This window comes from Lynx rufus, unplaced genomic scaffold, assembly GCF_022079265.1.
Source record: "Lynx rufus isolate CCGP_SWC_20201006 ecotype Redwood Valley unplaced genomic scaffold, mLynRuf1.p SCAF_1, whole genome shotgun sequence".
In the NCBI taxonomy this organism is placed as follows: Eukaryota; Metazoa; Chordata; class Mammalia; order Carnivora; family Felidae; genus Lynx; species Lynx rufus.
In genome coordinates this window covers 145810454-145831740 of record NW_025814823.1, presented here as the reverse complement: position 1 = coordinate 145831740, position 21287 = coordinate 145810454, and the positions used below count along the sequence as shown (strand labels likewise).

Genomic DNA, 21287 nt, shown 5'->3' with positions numbered 1-21287 from the left:
TATACATACATCCTAAAGATAATCCAAAACAAAACGCAGTTTTGGATCCTAAAGATAATCCAAAACAAAATGCATTCTAATATTTGCCTGAAGGAACATCGAGCATTTGCCAGACCACAGTTTCTATTCATCCAAATGCTCTTAAACCAAAAATCACTTTAGTCAAATGTTCAAATCAATTATAGTAGTCTTTGCTAAGTTTGCAAACTGATACAAAATCTAAATCCATCCACCTCCTAAAGTCTTGAATGGCCTGGCCCTTGCTGGTCTCTCTTGCTTCATTTTATGCTAACCTTTCTCCCGACCATGCTCCAGGACACTGGCTTAGATTCAGCTTTTTTCAACACCCTCCACATGCCAACATTTTTACACCTCAGTGACTGTACATATTGTTCCTTCTGTGGAGATTACCTCATCCCCTCCTAACCCTCCCTGCATTCTGTTCACCCTCATCATAACATATATCACATTTGTACTGAGATATTTACTTTCTTGTTACCTCTCTATGGTGTGTTTCTTCACCAGAAGGCCTGCTCCATGGCAGCAGGGACTGCATCTAATTAACTGACACACCTAGAGTCTAAGGTGCTGCTGGTCCAAGATGATGCTCAATAAGATGTGTAGAGTAATGAATAAGCCCAGCAAAAATGTCACATAATTAATTCTCACTTTGTGCACATGGTTGTGACTCCCAGAGCCTGACTATCTAGGCAACCATAACTAGAAAATCAACTAATTCAAGTATTTAATCAAATTCAGTAGCTTGAAATGCAAATATACAAAACCCAAGTTACATCAGTTCATTAGCAAAATACCAGAGTAGTACTTCTTGCTCTGTATAGGGGAGTGTGACTCTCTAATCGTTAATACATGTCAACTTGAGTGGGATACAATGTGCCCAAATATTTTGCTAAACATTATCTGGCCTTGTCTCTGACAGTGTTTCTAAATGAGATTAATATTTGTATCAGTAGACTGAGTGAACTGCCTTCCCTAATGTGAGTGGGCCTCATCCAATCCACTGAAGGTCTGAGTAAAATAAAAACGTGGAGTAAGGGAGTTTTTACTGTCTCTACTTGTCTTGGAGCAGAGAATTCAGTGTTCTCCTGCCTTCACATTTCCTAGGAATGGAGCTATACCATTGGCTCTCCTGGGTGTCCAGCTTGCTGACAACAGATATTGGGATATCTCAGCCTCCATAATTGCACGAACCAATTCCTATAACAAATCACGTATAGGATTACTTTTATATATATATACATATATACACACACATATATATACACAAACATACACATATATATGAATTTCATATATATACATACACATATATACATTCTATTCATATACATATATATGTATATATATATGAAATTCATATATGTATGTGTGTGTTTGTTTGTGTGTGTGTGTGTGTGTGTGTGTGTATATATATATATAATTTTTCTGGAAAATCCAGACTAATGCAGACTCTTCATTAAATTCAGAGTCCAACTGTTGCCATGATTTCTACTAATTTTCATCAAATCAACTTCTGAGTTGATTAGAATCAGATTAGTAAATGAAATACTTATAAGTGCTTTTGATTTAAAATGTTAATTTGTTTTACTTTTGATTCCCCATTGACTTCTTGGAACATAAGTGATATACCAAATTAGTGGCATATATTTCTGTTCTTGGATCTCAAGCTTCACTGAAACAATAGTCCTGCTCTTTCATAAACTTGTCCATTAGACAAATATTGATTGCCATATGCTACCTGCCAGGAATACAAGATGAACAGGACACTGTCCTGATCCCCATGAGACTAGTAGCTCAGTGATGTGCAGAAATGTAAACAAATAATTGCTGGAGTAAACACCTAGGGATGCTTCACATAGCAAACCAATGACGTCCACTGATATTGGCCACAACTCCACTCCAGGCAATGGCCGATAAGGACTGGAGGAAGGCAGTTATTTAATAGACTAGAGACAAGAGATGAGACATAACTCTTTTGAAAAGCTGAAGCAGCTTTCCAGTTCTTGACTCTACTTTCTTATGAGGTCAGTGTGTATCTCTTGGTGCTGAAGTGTGTGAGTTATCCCAGTGTCCTCCCAATAACTTGGCTTTTGGTCTTAACACAGCTTGAAATGGGTTTCCGTTACTTATAGCGCAAAGGAAACTTTATTGGAAGGGTTTGCTAAGTACCAAATTTACTGTGATAATTAGAGGCATGGACTAGGAAGGGAGGTCTGTTAAGAAGGACCTAACAGACCTGGGTTCTAAGGAGGAGAAGGCCTCCACCACTTGAAAAATGCTCTCACCAGGAAGATGCAGGACCCACCTTGACAGAGATAGGGTTTTAATTCACTAAGTAAAACTCATATTGAAAATATGTGCCATTTTGATGTTGCCATATACTTCAGGCCATCATTTATAATAGGCACAAAATAGATTCTTTGGACAAAAATTAACCATCACAGTTAGTTTCTAAGAGAGTATAGTATACAACCACCTGGTACAAATCCAAAATGTTTTCTGCTAAATTAGTTAATATAAATTTATAAATTTTAACTGAAAACCTATCTGAGTAAATTTTAGATATTCACTGGCACATAAGCGCATTATTCCATACTATGAAAAATGATACCCATGGTGGGGTTCTCGTTTAAGATGGTGATATTCTAAGATCTTGAACTTCTTTCCTCCCACAGACATGCTGAGTGTACCACTACATATGAAACAATTTCCTATTAAAAAACCTAAAGCCTGGCTGAGTCATGGTTACACGTCAGGCAAATGAAAAGAAAACCAAATCAAAGTGGGTAGGAAAATCTGGGACACAATTTCACCATAAACCCTACCACAGGTGTGGCAACCCACAATCAGGAGGGAACTCAAACCCAGAGCTTCCTCCTGAGTGGTAAAGAGTTCAAAGTCCACATCAGACACCTCAACTTTTAAGATATGTACCTGAGAGATGAGCCCCCAAAACATCTAATTTTGAAAACCAACAGGGTTCCTATTTGAGACCCACAAGACAGCAGCGATCTAAGAAATGTCTCTTAAACGGCCCTCTCACTTGGACTGACTCACTTCAGGCCCCCAACTCAGAGGCAGCTGATCACCTCTGAACTTAAAATGAAGGAGGCTCACCTGCTTATATTAAAACCTTGACGTGAGGGGCAGGCATCTGCTTTAATACACACATCTCTCTATGTTTATATATATTTGTTGATGGAAGGTTTTTAACTATGATGGATAAATGGATAAAGAAAATATGGCATATTTATATGGAATATTATATAGCCATAAAAAATAGTGAAATCTTTACATTTGCAGAAACAGGGATAGACCTCAAGGGCATTAAGCTAAGTGAAATAAGTCATAGAAAGACAAATGTATATGGAATCTAAAACACAAAACAACCAAGTTCATAGATACAGAGAACAGATTAGTGATTGCAAGGGGCAATGGGTAGTGGAGGATGGGGAAAATGGGTAAACTGTGTTGTTTGGGTTTTTTAGTTTCAATAAATTTAATAAAAAATCCTTTAAAAATGAAAAAGACCATATCTATGAACTGGTTTCAGATTCATTCATTTGGGTTATCTTAATAATCAGTAATGGCTGTGGCACCCGGGTGGCTCAGTCAGTTAAGCATCTGACTCTTGATATCAGCTCAGGTCATGATCTCATGGTTTGTGAGATGGAGCTTCGAGGTGGGCTCCTTACTGTCAGCTTGAGATTCTCTCTCCCTATCTCTCTGCCTCTCCCCTGCTTGTGTGCTCTCTCTCTCTCTCTCTCTCTCTAAAATAAATAAATAAATAATTGTCGTAGACTCTAAGTCTAAAGTTCTTTTTTGTCTAGCAAAAGAGTGGGACGCAGGATTGAAAGCGAGAGATGGCTAATGTCCGGGAAAAGACAAGAGCACCGAATAAGGGTCCTTTGCCCGTTTTTATTAGGATCAGAAGGCTTACAAACATGGCGATGGACGTGCACAAAGGGATAATGAATCTGTGAGCATTAATTTGTGGACATGAGGGAAAGGGAGTCTTGAGGATATTTGTGGTTAGGGGTTTAGGTTAATACCAAACAAACTCCGGGAGCTGGGCAGTCAGGAGGAAGGTTGTTTACAGTGGACATGAGGCAGCAGCTCTGTTTATCTTAGCTAGCCTAGAGGATGAGACAGATAGGGGAGTAACCTCAGGGTTGACAAGGCACCTTTTCTTTCGTTAACCATCTCCACTCTGGGCTGCTTTGCCTGCAGCATAGTGGTCCATAGTCTAATTCACCAATTTACCTAACCTGGCCCTACTGTCCTGTGAAAGCAGCTTTTCTGCTATAGTACTAAACTGGGAGTGCTTCCACCCTGAATATCTAATCTTGTTTATTTCATATACCTATGTATTGGGCACCTTTGCATGGTTTCTATTTCAGGCCTTTGCCTCTCCCTCCTTATTTTGGGGGCTCTGCACCCCCTCTCTATTTTGGGGTGCCTTTGCACCTCCCTATTCCTAGAAACTTTATGCCTCCCTATTCTCGGGGTGTCTTTACATCCCCCTATTCTTGGGGTGCCAACCTGATTTTCCCAAACTCGGGTGTGAGCATTTTATGGCTTTGTATTTCTTTATGCCTTGTTAACCCATTGGTGTAAGCCCTGGGGATTCCTAAGCTTATCCCCCACAAATAATACATACATACATACATACAAATGAACAAAGAAGCTCTTAACAATCAGTACGGACTTCTAGAACCAACAAAAAGTAGTATCAGTGGAAAAATTACTCTTGTCCTTTTCTTCCTTCATTTCTTTTCTTCCTCCCTTCCTCTAGCTCCTCACTCCTTTTTCTCTCTTGTTATTTGTTCTTTCAGTTTAAGGGGTGGTGGTAGGGAATCCCGTTTTATCTTATTTAAAGTCCTTTAAGCAATAAAGTCTTAGTGATATAAAATGCACATTTACTTTTATAGGAGTTTTTATATTTATATTATAATAACTTATATATTACACTTAAGTAATCTAGAAATAGTCCTAATGAAATTTCATTTTACTGGGGAATGCGAAGCTGAAGAGTAATCTCTGATGACTCCCCATCACCAAAGATCAATTGGTCTTCACTGAACTCACAGAGAACACAGTTCTGGCCCACCTGCCAGACTCTTTAAACCTCTCCAGGGAATGAGATTCTAAAACTTAATATTCTAATGAGTGAAAGAAATTATCTTTCTTTTCCTAGTGAGAGAAATGATCCTTTAACGTTTCTTACAACTCAAAGGTCTCTGCTGAAATAAAAGTCTATTTTCTTTTGTTTTGTTCTCAGCCAAGTTAGAGAATACCTGGGGAATAACTTCCAATATGCATAGTAAAATAACTCCCTTCCAGGAACTTCACAAAGGACATCAAAGAGCAGTGTTGTCAATTCCCCCTAGATCTTACTCAGAGGTTTAATTATAGTAACAAGATTTTAAAGACCAGGCCTGATTACTGTTAAGATTATACGATAACACACACATCTTTCTTTAGTTCCACCTTGAAATAGATAGGAGAAGAAATATTCACTGTACCAAAAGTAGTTAGAATGAGAGGATAAGAAATCTCATTCATTTTGGATAAGAGAAAAATTGCATTTAATAATTTAATCAGGAAAAATGAAGCACTCAACATTCATCACTAGTAGTTACACAGAGCAAGTAATCATTGGTCTTATTCTTACTGCTTCTTCTTTCTCACTTAAAGCTGTTATTTCAACTTGTCACATTTCCATAGCAACTAATACCTCAATTTTTATAGTTAAAACACTTGGAATCATTTCTAACTATTCTAAATGCTCCAATATATTGTTAAAACCCTTGGCTGCTCTTCCTAAAAAGCCAACTTCTCTCTCATATGGTACAAAGAATCAGCATCACCCTTGACCTAAATAAACCTCATCAACTGATGTAATTTTTGAAGACCAATCTTTTTTCTTAGTTGGGAGGGTGGAGGGACTCTGAGATAAGTCAAATAATGATATCTTTCTGCCCCACCTGACTGCTACACCAACTGAGAAATAAAACAAGGGGTAAGACAAATGAAGACCAAAATGCCACCTTCATTACTGTGAAAGGCCAAGATGCCAAAATTTAGTGCAGGAGCAAAATTAACTGAAACTGAACCCCTCCCCACAGAAGCCAGATATGACTGCCTGTCATGTCAGCAGTGGGTTCTCAACAGGGAAGAGAGGGCTGGTGCAGAAGAAATGGGAAAGGTCTATTCCAAGGGGAGGCTGGGTCTCAAAAAGGAAAGAAGGGCTGAACATACCCAGACTATTTTTCCTAATTAACCACAGATGTCATCCTTAGCTGGCATGGAATGAGTAAACTGGCAGAGAAATAAGGAGTTATATTAACTTAACTCCTTCTACTTGGAAGGGAATACTAGAAAAGGGAAATACTTACTCTTTTTCTTACCCTACTCCCCCAACATTTCAAGAACTACTAAACACCATTCTTTCACAACAAAGTGCCTATCAGTTTGCACATACCTCTGGTAACCTACAGATAGCAGGTTGCAATTTATAAGAATACTGTAATCTTAAGAATTGCACCTCTTATTTTTCCTGATATTTTGCTGGCTAGAAAATTGTTTTTCACCATTGTGTGCCTTATTTACTTAACATGCATTAAAATTTTTTCCGAACTACTTAAAAGTCAAAATTTTACTTTATAACTAATCTGAAAACCAACAAACATGCTATAGTTAACTTAAGTCTTAATTTCCTCTTTGTAAAATGGTGTTAATAATAACACTTACCACACAGGTGTTGTTTTGAAGATTAAAACAAATTAGGCATGTGAAGTCCTATGCCTGGCACCTAAATAGTGCTCAATACCTATTAGAGATGGTGGTGGTGGTGATGTCATGATTTCACTCAATTCAAATTCACTCAATTTGTTTAAGTCCAAATTATATTCAGAATTTTATGAAATCTTCTCATCTCCAATGCTATTTCCTACAATCTCTTATCTGTGCTATTTCATCAGCCCCTTCCTTGGATAAACCGACTCCTCTCTTGCCCCTTCATAGTGCCCTTCCATAGCAAGCACAGTGATTTTTTTTAAAAAGTAGATCAGATCTTGTAACTCTCTTACTTGAAGCCCTCCAATGGCTTCTCATTGTACCCAGAATAAAGTCCAAACTCCTTATCAGGGCCTACAAGTTGGACTTGAGCTGGCCCTGTCCAACTCTCTAACCTCATCTTCCTCTATTATCCTGCTGACTGTCTATGCTTCAGCCATGGTAGCCTTCTTTCTTTCCCTCTAATTCCTCAAGCTGATTCTTTTTCAGGGGGCCTTTTTAAGAAATTTAGGCCCAAGGTTGAGGAAAATTCTTTCCATTTCCAGGCTTCAAATTAAGTAATAAGCTCTTTCTTTATCAGAAAATGAAAAACTCAAAGCTCCAAAACCAAAAATTAAATCATTTTTTTTCTTCTCTTAGCTATAGTAATCAAAAGCTTTCATTCATAACACACTCTGACCATTGGTTCATGCCTTGTTATTTGCTTTTCATAATAATATAATAATTAAACACAATACCAAAAATAAACCATAACCCAACATCCAACTATGACCTTCCCACATCTGCCCTCACCTCTCATCACTATTATCACCCTGAATACAGAACACAGAAGACCTGAACAGCACTATCAACCACTTTGGGCCAATGAACATTTATAAAACATTTTTCCCAACATCAGCAGAAAATGCTTTTTTTTCAAGGGTATATGAAAAATTCACCAAGAGTGATTATATTCTGGGCTATAAAGCAAACTACAACAAAAATTTTGTTAAAGTTCTTAGACCATAATGGAATTAAACTAGAAATGAGCAACACAGATATTTGGAAAATCTCCACATATCTGGAAATTAAGAAACATAATTCTAAATAATCCATTGTTCAAAATTAGTAAATGTTTTGAATTGAATTAAAACTAGAATGTAACCTATCAAAACTCAAGGCATGCATCAAGCAGTGCTTAGATATTTATACCATTAAATATATAGAAAAGAACAAGTCTCAAATCAATGACCTAAGCTTTCACTTTGAAAAAACTGGAAAAAGAAGAGCAAATTTAAATCCAAAGCAAGCAGAAGAAAGTAAACAATACAGACAAGACCAGAAACCAATGAAATTAAAAACAGAGAAACAGAAAATCAGTTAAAGCAAAAGCTGGTTCTTTGAACAGATTAACAAGATTAAAAAACTTTTATCTGACCAAAAATGGAGCGGGAAGACACAGCTACCAGTGTCAGGAATGGAAAATGAGACATCACTACGCATCTACAGATATTAAAAGAATTATAAAGGAATATTACTAACAACTTTATGGCCATACATTAGACAACTAAGACAAAATGGACACTTTCCTTGAAAGGTACACAACCAAAACTCACTCAAAAAGAAATAAATAACCCATATAGTATTATATTTCCTAATGAAAACCTCCCAACAACATATATTTTTATAACATTCTTATGTTAATGCGTAATAGAAAGTCTGAACAGCTTTACGTAGTAATTATTAAAACTGAGATGAAATAGACAAACTCTTAGAAAACTGACTTACCAGATATGAATCAAGAAGAAATTGCAGTTCTATGAATGGTTCATTAATTATTAAACCAATTTAGTCTGTATTTAATATCTTCCCACAAAGGAAACACCACATCCAGATGGCTTTGCAGCATGTTTTACTAAACCTTCAGGTACAGAGCATCCCAACTTTAGATGAGCACTTTCTGTAAATATCAATTCAATTTGTAACTTTTTTTTGCTTTCTTTCAGGTGTTTTTGTGGAGCACAGTTTCTTAATATGGTCAAATTAGCCATTCATTTCTTCTTATCCTGTGTAGTTCATGAAGATATTCACCTTTGTTACCTATTAAGAAATTAAAAAATTTGTTGTTGACATGTAGGCCCTCAATCTGTCTGGGGGTGATTTTTGTTTTTAGCCTGACATGGTGATCTAATTTAATGTAAGTAACCAGTTTTTGTGCAACTCCACCAGTCCTTCCTTTATACATTGATCTGACATCTAGTTCTGTTATTTAATAATGTTCTATATATAGGAGTCTCTTGCTGGCCTCTCTATTCTGTTCATTGGTCAATTTATCTACTTCTGTACTAAAACTGCACTATCTTATGTAACTTCATAGAAAATTCTCATATCTGGGAGGGCCAGGTCTTCAGAAGTGTTCTGACTATTCCTAGCTCTTAACTCTTCCAGCTTCAATCTCATGGTTCACTATGATCTTTGCCTTGCAACCACTCTGAACTCCTTTGCCATTCCTCTGTCACATTCCCCTGACTAGACCACACTCCCAGTCCTATTACCCAGCTCTCAACCTACTAAGTCACCATATTGAGTGTGAAGAAAACACAAAACCTAATCCCCAGTGTGATGTTATTAGTAGATGGGTTGTTTGGGAGCTGATTAGGTCATAAGGGTGGAGTCTTCATGAATGAGATTAAGGCCCTTATAAAAGGACCCCAATATGTCAATTATATCTCAATAAAACTGGAAAAAAATATGCAAATAAATAAAACAGACCTCCCCGCCCCGAGAGCTACATTCGCCCTTCTGCTATCTGAGGTTATATTAAAAAGGGATGGATCAAGAAATGAGCTCTCACTAGATATCAAATCTGCCAGCATCTTGATCTTGGATTTCCCAATATCCAAAACTGTAAGAAATAATTTTCTGTCATTTATAAGCCACCCAGTCTATAGTATTTCTTTAGATACCAAATCTGCCAGCACCTTTATCTTGGACTTCCCAATCTCCAGAACTGTAAGAAATAAATTTCTGTTATTTTATAAGTCACTCAGCCTATAGTATTTCATTATAGTAGCCTGAAACGACTAAGGCACTATCCCTCAGTATAACAGGTATAATAAAAGTGTTTACATTTTAGTGTTATTAGAATTAAGTAAGTTAATAAATATAAGTCACCTAAAACAGTATGTGGCACATAGTATTATTTAATACTAGTAGTGTTATTCTAGATGATGATTTCATACTCTATCCTCTCTCCTCTAATGTCTTTTCCCTACTCTTTCTCTGTACTGATGACCTTACTGGTTTCATTAAGGAAACAGCAATCAAAAGCGAAGTTCCACATTTTCCCACCAACAAATCTTCCAATTTACTTGTAGTGGTACCCCTATAGTCTGCCTTCTCTATTACTATAGATAAATTGTTATTATTCCTAAGGTCAATTCCTCCACTTCGGGACCCTTCTAGTTTCCCCAAGCACTTGTTCACGCAATTATCCCCTTTCTCTAATGAACTATCCATTTTTCTTCTCTATTGGAACAATCCCCTACAAAAAGGTCATACAGTCTGCCATCTTAAACAAACTCATCCTCACTCCACATCCTCCTCCAGACAGAACCCCTTTTCTCTGCACATCATAGAAATATGCTCTCCAAAAATATGTCAATAACTTCTGTCTACACTATTTTATTTCCCGTATTGTCTTGGCTCCAATCCAGATCAGGCTTACATCTTTGCAACTCCATGGGAACCCCACTTAACAAAATCACTAAAATCCTCCACATTGCCAAATGCATGACAATTCTCAGTCCTCATCTTACTTTCCTTTCACACTTGCTCACTTCTACTTAACTTGGCTTTGATGAGAGTACAGAATCGGCCACTCTTCAGGCTATTTTGCTTCACCTCCCTTTTGCATCCTAAGTTTTAGTGTGCCCAAGGCTCAGGTCTCCAACCTTTCTCTGTTCTAACTACAGTCATTCCCTAAGTGATATTACTTAGGGCTATGGCTTTCAATACTGTCTATTCAGTCACTGATAATTCCCTTGAACTCCCCCACATATATCCAACTGCCTACCTCCCATACCTACCTAGAGGTCCAAAAGGCATCTCAAACTGACACATCGATAACTGAACTCTTAATTTCCCCTTCTAAATCTGTTCCTCTCCCAAAATATCCCACTTAATAAAGAACACCACAAATCACCCAGTTGCTCAGGTTGAAAATCATAATTCCTCTCTGACATCCTACAGTCTTCAGCAAATCTCGCTGGCTCAACCATCAGTGTATCTAATCCAACACTTTTTACCACCTTCACTGACAGTCCAAGCTATCATTACATGTCTCAACTGGACTATTATAACACCCTCCCAAATGGTCTCACAGATTCATCTCTTAACAGTTTTTTTTATCAGTGACCCTATATTTTTATAGGATCAAACCTGTAATATCCTATCATTACTCCCCTGCTCAAAACTTTTCAATGGCATTCAGTCACACAAAGAGTAAACAAAGCCTTTACCAGGATCTACAGGCTTCACAATTTCCTGTGCACCTTAGACCTCATCCAGTGCCACACTAGTCCTCACTCACTGAGTTCCCCCTCCTTGATTCTTCAGTTCTGAAAAAGTGCCCCCTCTCATTCTCCTCATTGAGAGCCCCTTTTCCTGAATGCTCCACACCATATACTTTGTCTAACTGGTTTCTTTTCTTTAGGATCTCAGTTCACATGTAATATCCACAGAGATGGCTTCTTAAACCCATTCCAGAGTAGCCACCCCCATCCCCAAGTCACCACCACCTGACGAACTTTATATCCTCTACAACACTTATCAGTATTTAAAACTTTCCCACTTAGGAGTGCCTGGGTGGCTCAGTCGTTTAAGCACCTATTTGGGCTCAAGCAATGATCTAAGGATTCCTAATATCACGATGGTGGTGGGGGCTTCCGGCTCACAGCACGGAGCCTGGTTGGGATTCACTCTCTCTCCCTCTGCTCCTCTCCCGCATCTCTCCCTCTCTCTCTCTCAAAAACTCTCTCAAAAAAATAATAAACTGCAAAAAAAAACTTTCCCATTTATCTTTAAATACACTTATATATTATTTCTGCCTTCTTGTACCTAGAAAATAATTTTAAGAACAGATAACTCTCCTGTACTAATGCCTGGCACGAAGAAAACAACTTTAAGAATAGTTGTCTAATGAACCAACATCCCAGAGATCTCTCAAATCTATTTCATTCTACAGGAGAACCTTAAGTTTAAAAAGTTAAATGAATCACCTAAAATGGCATCAGTTAAGTGACAGGTTTTGTTTTAAGGCTTGATCTACTTCCAAATGTCGGTTTTACAATACATGGCTTCACTGATTTTTTTTTTTTTTTTCAATTTACGATGCTGCTTGAGTAGGGTTTAAAGCTCAGAGATCTAACTTTCCAAACTACAAGCGTTAAGGCCTCCACTCTACCACAAACAGCCACAAACCAGGTACCTCCCTTTAGTCCGACTCAACTCAAATCCCGCCCCTTCCTGGGTTTGCCGAGAGCGCCGGCGCCTCCAGGGAGTCTCAATGCAAAGAGTTCTGGGATTGGTAGTCCACTTTCCTTCTGTCTCCAGCCTTGACATAAAACGAAATAAACAGCAATGCAAGTTAGGTGGTTCAGAATTTCACACAAACTGAATAAAACTCAGATTCTGGAAAGTGGTGCAAACTTGTCATTTTCAAAGGGTGCCAGCTTCGGATCAGGCACTGCGCAGACAGTTGCTTGGGTCCTTGGCTGGGCGGAGCTTGTTCGCAGTGGCTTGTGGCTCCTTCCTGTGCGCCTTCCCTCTTTTGCTCGGGCCCGTGGTGCTGGCAGGATGGGTGAGCTGTCCGGGTTTGGGCTGAGGGGCCTGCAAGCTGAACTCGGGGGCTCGGGGACGGGCGGGAGAATAGAGACAGAACGGTGAGGACGCTACCGGAAGGCCCGCTGGGGAAGGCCGGGGAAGCGCTGCTGTGGCAGGCACATGGCCGGGTGCGGAAGGAGCCCATGCGGCGCGGAGGCCGCGGAGCTCGCCTTACCGACCGGCGTTGGGTAGCCGGTGCCGCTCTGGAACTTGACAAGGGGCTCATTCCTTTGGGAAAACGCACCAATCGGAGTACTTGTGTTCACCCCTTCGTTGGTCCGAGGGATCCTTTGAGGTTGAGGTTTAGACCATGTGCTACATTGTAATGAAAGAGCCTATTGGCTTGTAGTCCAGGTGAGGCTAGGGTTTTAGAAGATGTAAAATGACAGAAGTGCTTGCGGAAGAACTCATAGGATTTTGAATTTTAGGCAAGTGTCGTGGTCTTCGTACTGCCAGGAAGCTCCGTAGCCACCGACGAGATCAGAAGTGGCACGATAAACAGTACAAGAAAGCCCATTTGGGCACAGCCCTGAAGGCCAACCCTTTTGGAGGCGCTTCCCATGCGAAAGGAATTGTGCTGGAAAAAGTGTAAGTGAAAGTCCACACTTTTTCTTCAAGGTTTCTTTTACTATGGTAACGCGAACCAAGTACATCTGAAGTTGTTAATTTTAGATACATTCTAAAGTGTTTGGGTAGAATATTTGTCTGGAAGTTGGTAACGTGAGGGCTTAGGGGTTAGGTAACTAACGGTTTTGAATCTCTTAGGGATGGCATTGGAGGGGGGTGGGTAGTAACAATGAAGGGACCAGCTGTCTTAAGTAATTGCCACTCAACCATTTTATTCTTAGCAATCACATCTTTCTAGTTGGGACAATTAAGGTAAAGAGAAGTTTCTTGCCTGCGGTTGAGCTGCATGAAGGTTGACTTTACAAAATGATAATTTTTAAGGCACTAATCAATGCACTGCCAGTCAGTAGTCTTTGTATCTCTTATTTTTGATTCATATTTTTTACAACTGGTAAGGGCGCAGAGATTTTCCCTGAGGGAAAGCTTGGTTGAAATCACAGGAGTTAACCAATTTAGGATTAGACCGACTAGGTGGAAAGAGCATAATGTCTAATGAATTCTCTGCCTAACAAACTAAAATGTATGCCTTTTCAGAAAGGCACCTCACTGTTGTGCTCTTTATGTTTTAGAGGGGTTGAAGCCAAACAGCCAAATTCTGCCATCAGGAAGTGTGTCAGGGTCCAGCTGATCAAGAATGGCAAGAAAATCACCGCCTTTGTACCCAATGATGGTTGTTTGAATTTTATTGAGGTAAGTTTTAGTCTGCTGTTGCTTCTGTTTCTGAGATGGTTTTGCCCGTTTTTTTATATGAAGAACGGGTATTTTTAGTGATTGCCACTCACACCAGAAGTAAACTGTTGATTTTATTCCAGGAAAACGATGAGGTTCTGGTTGCTGGATTTGGTCGCAAAGGTCATGCTGTTGGTGACATTCCTGGAGTTCGCTTTAAGGTCGTCAAAGTAGCCAATGTCTCTCTTTTGGCCTTATACAAAGGCAAGAAGGAAAGACCAAGATCTTAAGTTTTGATGATGAAAACGTGACAATAAATTTTCATATACCAAAAATACGTTTTGTGTCTTATTTTCTTTAGTACAGAGATGCAGTGTATACCTTTCCGTTTAAGGAGAATGGGAATACCATTAATTCAGGATTCTCTACAGTAAATGGGATTCATAGTTTTTTTTTCTACTCTCTATGGAATAAATGTACAGTATTCCTGTATAGAGAGAGGGCTTCAAAAACTAACTGCACTTAAAGCAAGAATCATGTCAGGAAACCCTAGCAGTGTACTTTCTGAGATCCATCTCCCTGGGGACCCAGTATGATAAACGCCCTCAAGTTGCTCCCTGCTCTGGTGTTTGAGTATCTAAACGTTCGTGATCCGTGTTGTAATTCTGTTTATGACAGCAAGAAAGGCACTAGATGATTGAGTGGAAGTGTATGCCTGGCTAATTGAGACATAGAAGAAAAACTTGTTTGGGGCTCCTGGGTGGCTCAGTTGAGCATCTGACTCTTGATTTCAGCTCAGGTCATGGGATCGAGCCCCACATTGCATCAACCTCCACACTGAGCATGGAGCCTGCTTAAGATTTTCTCTAAAAATAATTGTAAAAATCAAAAAAAAGCAAGAATGTTGAACTATAGAATGATTAACCTCAGTGTTCTTTGTAGTGACTGTCAGTAACTGATAGTTTGACCTTGAGGTTTATTTCATGGCACAAAGTAGAAGTGATCAGTTAGAAATGATCTAGAAGGATTGTAGCTTGATAATTGAAGCTGGGTATTGGGTACGCAGGATTTTTTTGTCCATTCTTCTGGATTTTTATTCTGGTATAGTTAACATACAGTGTTCTCTTAATTTCAGGTGTACAGTCTAATGATTCAACACTTCCATACATTACCTGGTGCTCCTCACAAATGGACTCCTTAATCCCTATCACTTCACCTATTCCAGCCCCTACTTCCTGTGGTAACCATTAGTTTGTTTTCAGTAGTTTTTTGAGTTTTTTTCTTGCAGCATGGCGCAGTCTGTTAAGCAGCCAACTTCAGCTCAGGTCATGGATCTCACAGTTGATGGTTTGAGCCCCAGGTCAGACTCTGCTGACAGCTCAGCCTGGAGCCTGATTCGGATTCTGTATCTCCCTCTCTGTCCCTTCCTTGTGCGCTCGCTCTTTCTCTCAAAAGTTTGTTTCTTGGTAGTGTCCTTAACTCTTGTTTCAAAATTTCCATAGGAGAAAAATAATAAAATCTCCTGTCTAAAATGAAGCTTATTAGCTTTCTCAAATTTTATCGGAGGAACTGCTGTTGGCAGCATTAGTAAATGTGAAGTAATTTGCTCTTTGAATATAGCCTAGTGTTAGGTTATGTTTAGGATCTTGGAAAATGAAAATTCTTTGGCTTTCAATTTCCCGTAAGACCAAAACCATGGTCCTTTCCACAGTACAGCAGATGGGTGTTTTGTCTGGTCCTTTCCTCCTCCAGCAGCAATGAACTCTGCCTTGCTCAAACTTGAATTTCCCAAGCAGTTTCAGGAGACCCCTCACATTCCACCTGCTGCTTCTCCTATCTCAGACCTGATTGATTCCCAAATACATCACACATCACACTTGTGTTTATGCTTGTCACAAATGATTGTGTGATTTGTCTTTCCACAAGAATGGGGAGTGGCTTTTTTGTTTTTACTGAAACACAAAGTCTGACATTTAAATTGTGTAAATTTAATAAGTACACATTAATTTGATACATTTATATGTGGTAATAAGACAAGATGGGCTATCCTTGATTTCTATTTCAGGGTTTACTAATGTGTGTAGTTGCATAGGTATCCACTAAGTCATTCTCAAAGGCTGACCAGATGCTTTCCAGTTGACATACTGACCCAAGCAGGGAGATCTCTGGGTCTTGTCTACCCGGCCTGAACCACAAGAAGCCACCAAGGGCCACAAGATCTCATCCCTGTGGTCAGGTGCAGTGTAGGGAGCTGGGAGGTGTTGCCTGGCAGTGCGGGAGAGAGGAGGCTTGGGGAAGGTGAGAAGGCGGGTGGCACTGACACCTACCCACCCCTCTGCAGTGTGTCCTTTTTTCTGCCATGTTGAGACCTCGGCCAAGTCTATAGAGAACACACCTGGGAGTTAAGACATTCTGTGACAGTGGCTCACTCTTGTCTGCTGGGTGCACCAGGGATGCCTGTTCTATAGCTAAATGACTGACAGACACAAATCCACCTCATGTACCTCAAACCCCAAGTGTTTGATCTGCTTCCTTCTTAACAGCTCCTTCTGCCTCCTGTGTATTTCTTCACCCATCCCTCACCACCTTGTGACCCATACTGCCCCTTCTTCGATCCAGCATGAAGTGTGTGCCTGGTCTGTGCCGCATGTGTAAGCTGTAGGGTGAGAGAAACGAAGCACTCACCTTGGGTGCAAAACTTAAGCAAAATCCCAGCAGATTTTTTTCCTGTAGAAATAGAAAAGCTAATTCTAAAATTTATATGAAAAGGTAAAGGAACTAGAATAGCTAAAACAATACTGAAAATAAAGAATAAAGGGTGGAGGAATCACAAAACTTAGTTTTAAGATTTAATTTATAGCTGCAGTAATCAAGAGGGTGTGGTATTACAGAAGAGGTAGACACAGATCACTAAAATAGAATCTATTAAAAGACACAGGTAAGACAAACTTGATTTTTGACACAGATACAAAAGCAATTCAATGGAGGAAGGATAGTTTTTACAGTATACAGTATAGACTTTAATTTGCAAAAAAGAACAGACCTCAAATTGCACACCTTATACAGAAATTAATTCAAAATGGGTCATAATATATGAGTGTAAAATATAAAACTAAAACTTGTAGAAGAAAAGCCTTAATGATTTACAGTTAGGTGAAGAGCTCTTAGACAATGCATCAAAATTACATTCCACCAAAAAAAGTAAAGAATACACTGGCCTTTTTCAAAATTAAAAATTTTATTCTGTGAAAGATCTTGTTAAAAGGGTGGAAATATGGAAACACAGGGGCGCCTTGGTGGCTTAGTTAAATGTCCAACTCTTGATTTTGGCTTAGGTCATGATCTTGGGGTCATGAGTTCGAGCCCTGTGTTGGACTCTTCATTGGGCATGGATCCTACCTTAGATTCTCTCTCCTCCATTGTCTGTCGCTCCCCCACTCCCCCACTCCCTCCCTCTCCAAAAAAAGAGAAGAAAAAAAGGGATGAAAATACATATCAGAGACAAGCCAAAAATATTTGCAAATCATATACCCAACAAAAGACTTGTATCTAAAGTATATAAAGAACTTTCTAATCTCAAAAGTGATGAAACAAGCAGTCCTATTACAAAATGTATGAATTCCCTTTGTTTCATTCTAGGAACATGTCTGGTGGCAGGATTTGGTCATAACAGTCATGCTGTAGATAACACTCCTGCAGTCTGTTTCAAGGTTGTCCCAGTAGCTAACGTTTCTTTATTAGCTTTGCACAGTCAAGAAAAGAGACTGACATCATAAATTACATATTATGATAAAATTTTCACTAACGGCAGCTTGTATAATCTTTATTTTAACTGATAAAATCTGTTTCAATGGATCATTCAAGTTTCAACTCACATTTCTTATGACACTACAGTTGAGGGATTGTCTTAGCAGGTTGTACTAAGCATTCTTACTTTCTAGCACTGTCCATATTATTTGGTTAAGTGATGTTATGTTTGTTAGTATGTAAGAAAGATGAGTGGATTTCTAAAGCTTATTGTCATGATAATATGACCACAGGAGTTCTAGACCAAAGCATTAAAACATTAAAACCGCATGATTTTATGTCTCATTAGGAGAAAGTCATTTTTAGAGTGACACATTTGAAGGGACTCATGACCACAGATAACCAACATTTCCAAATATGCACACACCCAGTGGCCACCTCATTCAGGTTGTCATTCAAGCCTTTAATGTGTGGTGTGTAACTTCAAAAATGAGGGGACCCCTCGCACACAGAACCTTGGAACTTTAGCCATACATGATGATCACCATCAGAATCCCTTCCTTTTAACACATTTGGCTTCCCAGACAACCTGAAGCTTTGAACAGTAATTCTAGTGCTAAGGAGTGCTGCTCCCTCAGAAGGGAGGAGGAAATGATGGCCCCATATCACTCTTTCAGATCTTCCAGTCAGAAAAGTACTTTCCACATGTCTACCAAGGATCTGCTTGGTTCTTTGTGATAATATTGACATGAATTCTGTTCTCTACTGATGGCGACGAGGTTTTTTTTGTTGTTGTTTTTTGTTTTTTAGAGTCTAGTTTTCTAAAATCTCTTTTGCTGTGGTTAATTAGAAACAAAACAAGGGGTCAAGTTACATGTCTGGATTAAAAGTGTAGGACATATTGAGCATACCCAAATTTTCAAGTAAGTTTAGATGCTATGAATATATTATGCTTCCTTACCACTTTTAATCAGTCAGCTAATGTTTAAATCTGTGCAATAGTGGGCAAAGTAAGCCACGTTTTAAGTAATAATTGCATTTTAATCACAGCTGAGAACAGTTGAGAGAAACACTACTTGCTGAAACATGTTTTGTCTATTAACACTTGCTTTGGAAACAGCAATAGGAAATAGGTTGTTTTGTCATATCACTTTTTTCCCCATCAGTTTTGTGAATTTATCCAATCTTAATTATGTCTTTACATTTTTTCTATATAGTTTGATGCTCTGTTTTGTGTGTATTTGTAGGTAGTAAGACCCTTTCCCCTTCTTTAGGTTCTCCGTAAGTTCCATTTTTTTACCCAAAACTCTTAATTCCATATACAATAGTTGATCTTGTTCCTTCTGTATTTTATACATTTTCTTATTTATAATTAAGTAGGTTTTTTTTTTTTTTTTTCTGTCACTATACTCCTCTTTTTCTTGATCAGGACATAATATGGAAGCCACTGTGAATGCAATTTATTGACCAAGTTTCTTGATCTAGGATTTGTCTCATAGATTTTAGAGAGTCTAGGAATCTCCTGCAAGTGTGTGCAGAATTTTCTGATATATATTAGGGGTGGGTGTGATTTATGTGGGTGTGTATATGCAAACACACACACACACACACACACACACACACATTTTTCTGAAAATGGGTTCTGCACATTCTTCAGACTTTTAAAGGGGTTCCTTCACAAGAAACCAGCTATTAAATCTGTATAATAATGAATAGATTTTGTCACATATTACAAAATTGTCCATTTTAATCACAGTTGAGAACAGTCACAAGAAGTTGTCTATGGTTTGATATCATTGATGAAATGTCTCCAATGTGGTGAGGATCTGTGGATGGATTGTCCAGTCTGCAGAAATTACAAAATGTACATTTCACCTTCTGCCTTGATGGTACCAGCTGACCTCATGGAACAATGGGCCATTTTAGAGAAAAGTTCTCCAACATTACTGGCAAAGGCATAATCAGAAAAAGGGTGCAAAGCCTCACCTCGGGAGTAAAAGCAGAGGATAAGAACCCAAAGGTGTTATAACATGTAAGACTGCAGTAAAACTTGATAGAATAGATCAAATAAAAAATGTTCAGTATGCACCTGTAAAAACAAATGACATAATATCTGTAATTTTCTTTAAACTATTTGAGCAAATATAAAGTTTAAAAAAGGTTAAATGAAGCAAATATGGCAAAAATCTTGGTAATTACTGATTCTGCTCTATAAGTATGTGAGGGTTTATTACGTATATATTTTTTGCAGCTTCTGCACAGCAAAGGAAACAATCAACAAAACTAAAAGGGAACCAACGGAATGGGAAAAGATATTTGCAAATGACATATCGGACAAAGGGCTAGTATCCAAAATCTATAAAGAGCTCACCAAACTCCACACCTGAAAAACAAATAATCCAATGAAGAAATGGGCAGAAAACATGAATAGACACTTCTTCTAAAGAAGACATCCGGATGGCCAACAGGCACATGAAAAGATGCTCAACGTCGCTCCTCATCAGGGAAATACAAATCAAAAACATACTCAAATATCACCTCACGCCAGTCAGAGTGGCTAAAATGAACAAATCGGGAGACTATAGATGCTGGAGAGGATGTGGAGAAATGGGAACCCTCTTGCACTGTTGGTGGGAATGCAAACTGGTGCAGCCACTATGGAAAACAGTGTGGAGGTTCCTCAAAAAATTAAAAATAGACCTACCCTGTGACCCAGCAGTAGCACTGCTAGGAATTTACCCAAGGGATACAGGAGTACTGATGCATAGGGGCACTTGTACCCCAATGTTCATAGCAGCACTCTCAACAATAGCCAAATTATGGAAAGAGCCTAAATGTCCATCAACTGATGAATGGATAAAGAAATTGTGGTTTATATACACAATGGAGTACTACGTGGCAATGAGAAAGAATGAAATATGGCCCTTTGTAGCAACGTGGATGGAACTGGAGAGTGTGATGCTAAGTGATATAAGCCATACAGAGAAAGACAGATACCATATGTTTTCACTCTTATATGGATCCTGGGAAACTTAACAGGAACCCATGGAGGAGGGGAAGGAAAAAAAAAAAAAAGAGGTTAGAGTGGGAGAGAGCCAAAGCATAAGAGACTCTTAAAAACTGAGAACAAACTGAGGGTTGATGGGGGGTGGGAGGGAGGGGAGGGTAGGTGATGGGTATTGAGGAGGGCATCTTCTGGGATGAGCACTGGGTGTTGTATGGAAACCAATTTGACAATAAATTTCATATATTAAAAAAAATATATATATATATAATATACATATCCTAATTGTTTAACTCTAGCTTTCTGGTTTTATTAGAACCAGTATATGGACAGTCAGCTCTGATGGAAGCAAAACAGAGATTTGGGGCAATTAAATGGACAATAAAAAAGCTGGAAAACTAACTCTAGCAACACTGAGAAATGCATAGCCTACTAGGAAGAAGTAAGCTGAGAATCTATGCAAAATTTAGCAAGACATAAAGAAAAAAAGGGTCAGCTCAGTAATAAAAGCAAAGTAAAATAAAATTATTTTCAAAGATTTTAGGGAAAGTAAAGCACA

At 38.7% G+C, this 21287-nt stretch overlaps 2 protein-coding genes across 2 annotated transcripts in view; one reads left to right on the top strand and one right to left on the bottom strand.

The window, feature by feature from the left end:
• The first annotated feature begins 12590 nt into the window (after positions 1 to 12590).
• Positions 12591 to 14312, top strand: RPS23 (ribosomal protein S23). Its single transcript, XM_047070889.1, has 4 exons — positions 12591 to 12658; positions 13110 to 13269; positions 13878 to 13998; positions 14121 to 14312. Exons 1-4 carry the CDS (start codon positions 12655 to 12657, stop codon positions 14265 to 14267), a joined length of 432 nt encoding a protein of 143 aa, XP_046926845.1. The 5' UTR covers positions 12591 to 12654; the 3' UTR covers positions 14268 to 14312.
• Positions 14313 to 16811: 2499 nt separating this feature from the next.
• ATG10 (autophagy related 10) overlaps positions 16812 to 21287 on the bottom strand; it is a 261116-nt gene continuing 256640 nt past the window's right edge. Inside the window, exon 9 of the mRNA XM_047088644.1 lies at positions 16812 to 19813. The gene's annotated coding sequence lies outside the window, so the exon portion shown is untranslated. The remainder of the gene's footprint in view (positions 19814 to 21287) is intronic.

Bases quoted from the DNA above. Each gene is read 5' to 3' on its own strand.
- RPS23 (XM_047070889.1), top strand. The intron at 13,270-13,877 runs GTAAGTGAAAGT...TTTATGTTTTAG, and splicing joins GGAATTGTGCTGGAAAAAGT to AGGGGTTGAAGCCAAACAGC. The intron at 13,999-14,120 runs GTAAGTTTTAGT...ATTTTATTCCAG, and splicing joins GTTGTTTGAATTTTATTGAG to GAAAACGATGAGGTTCTGGT.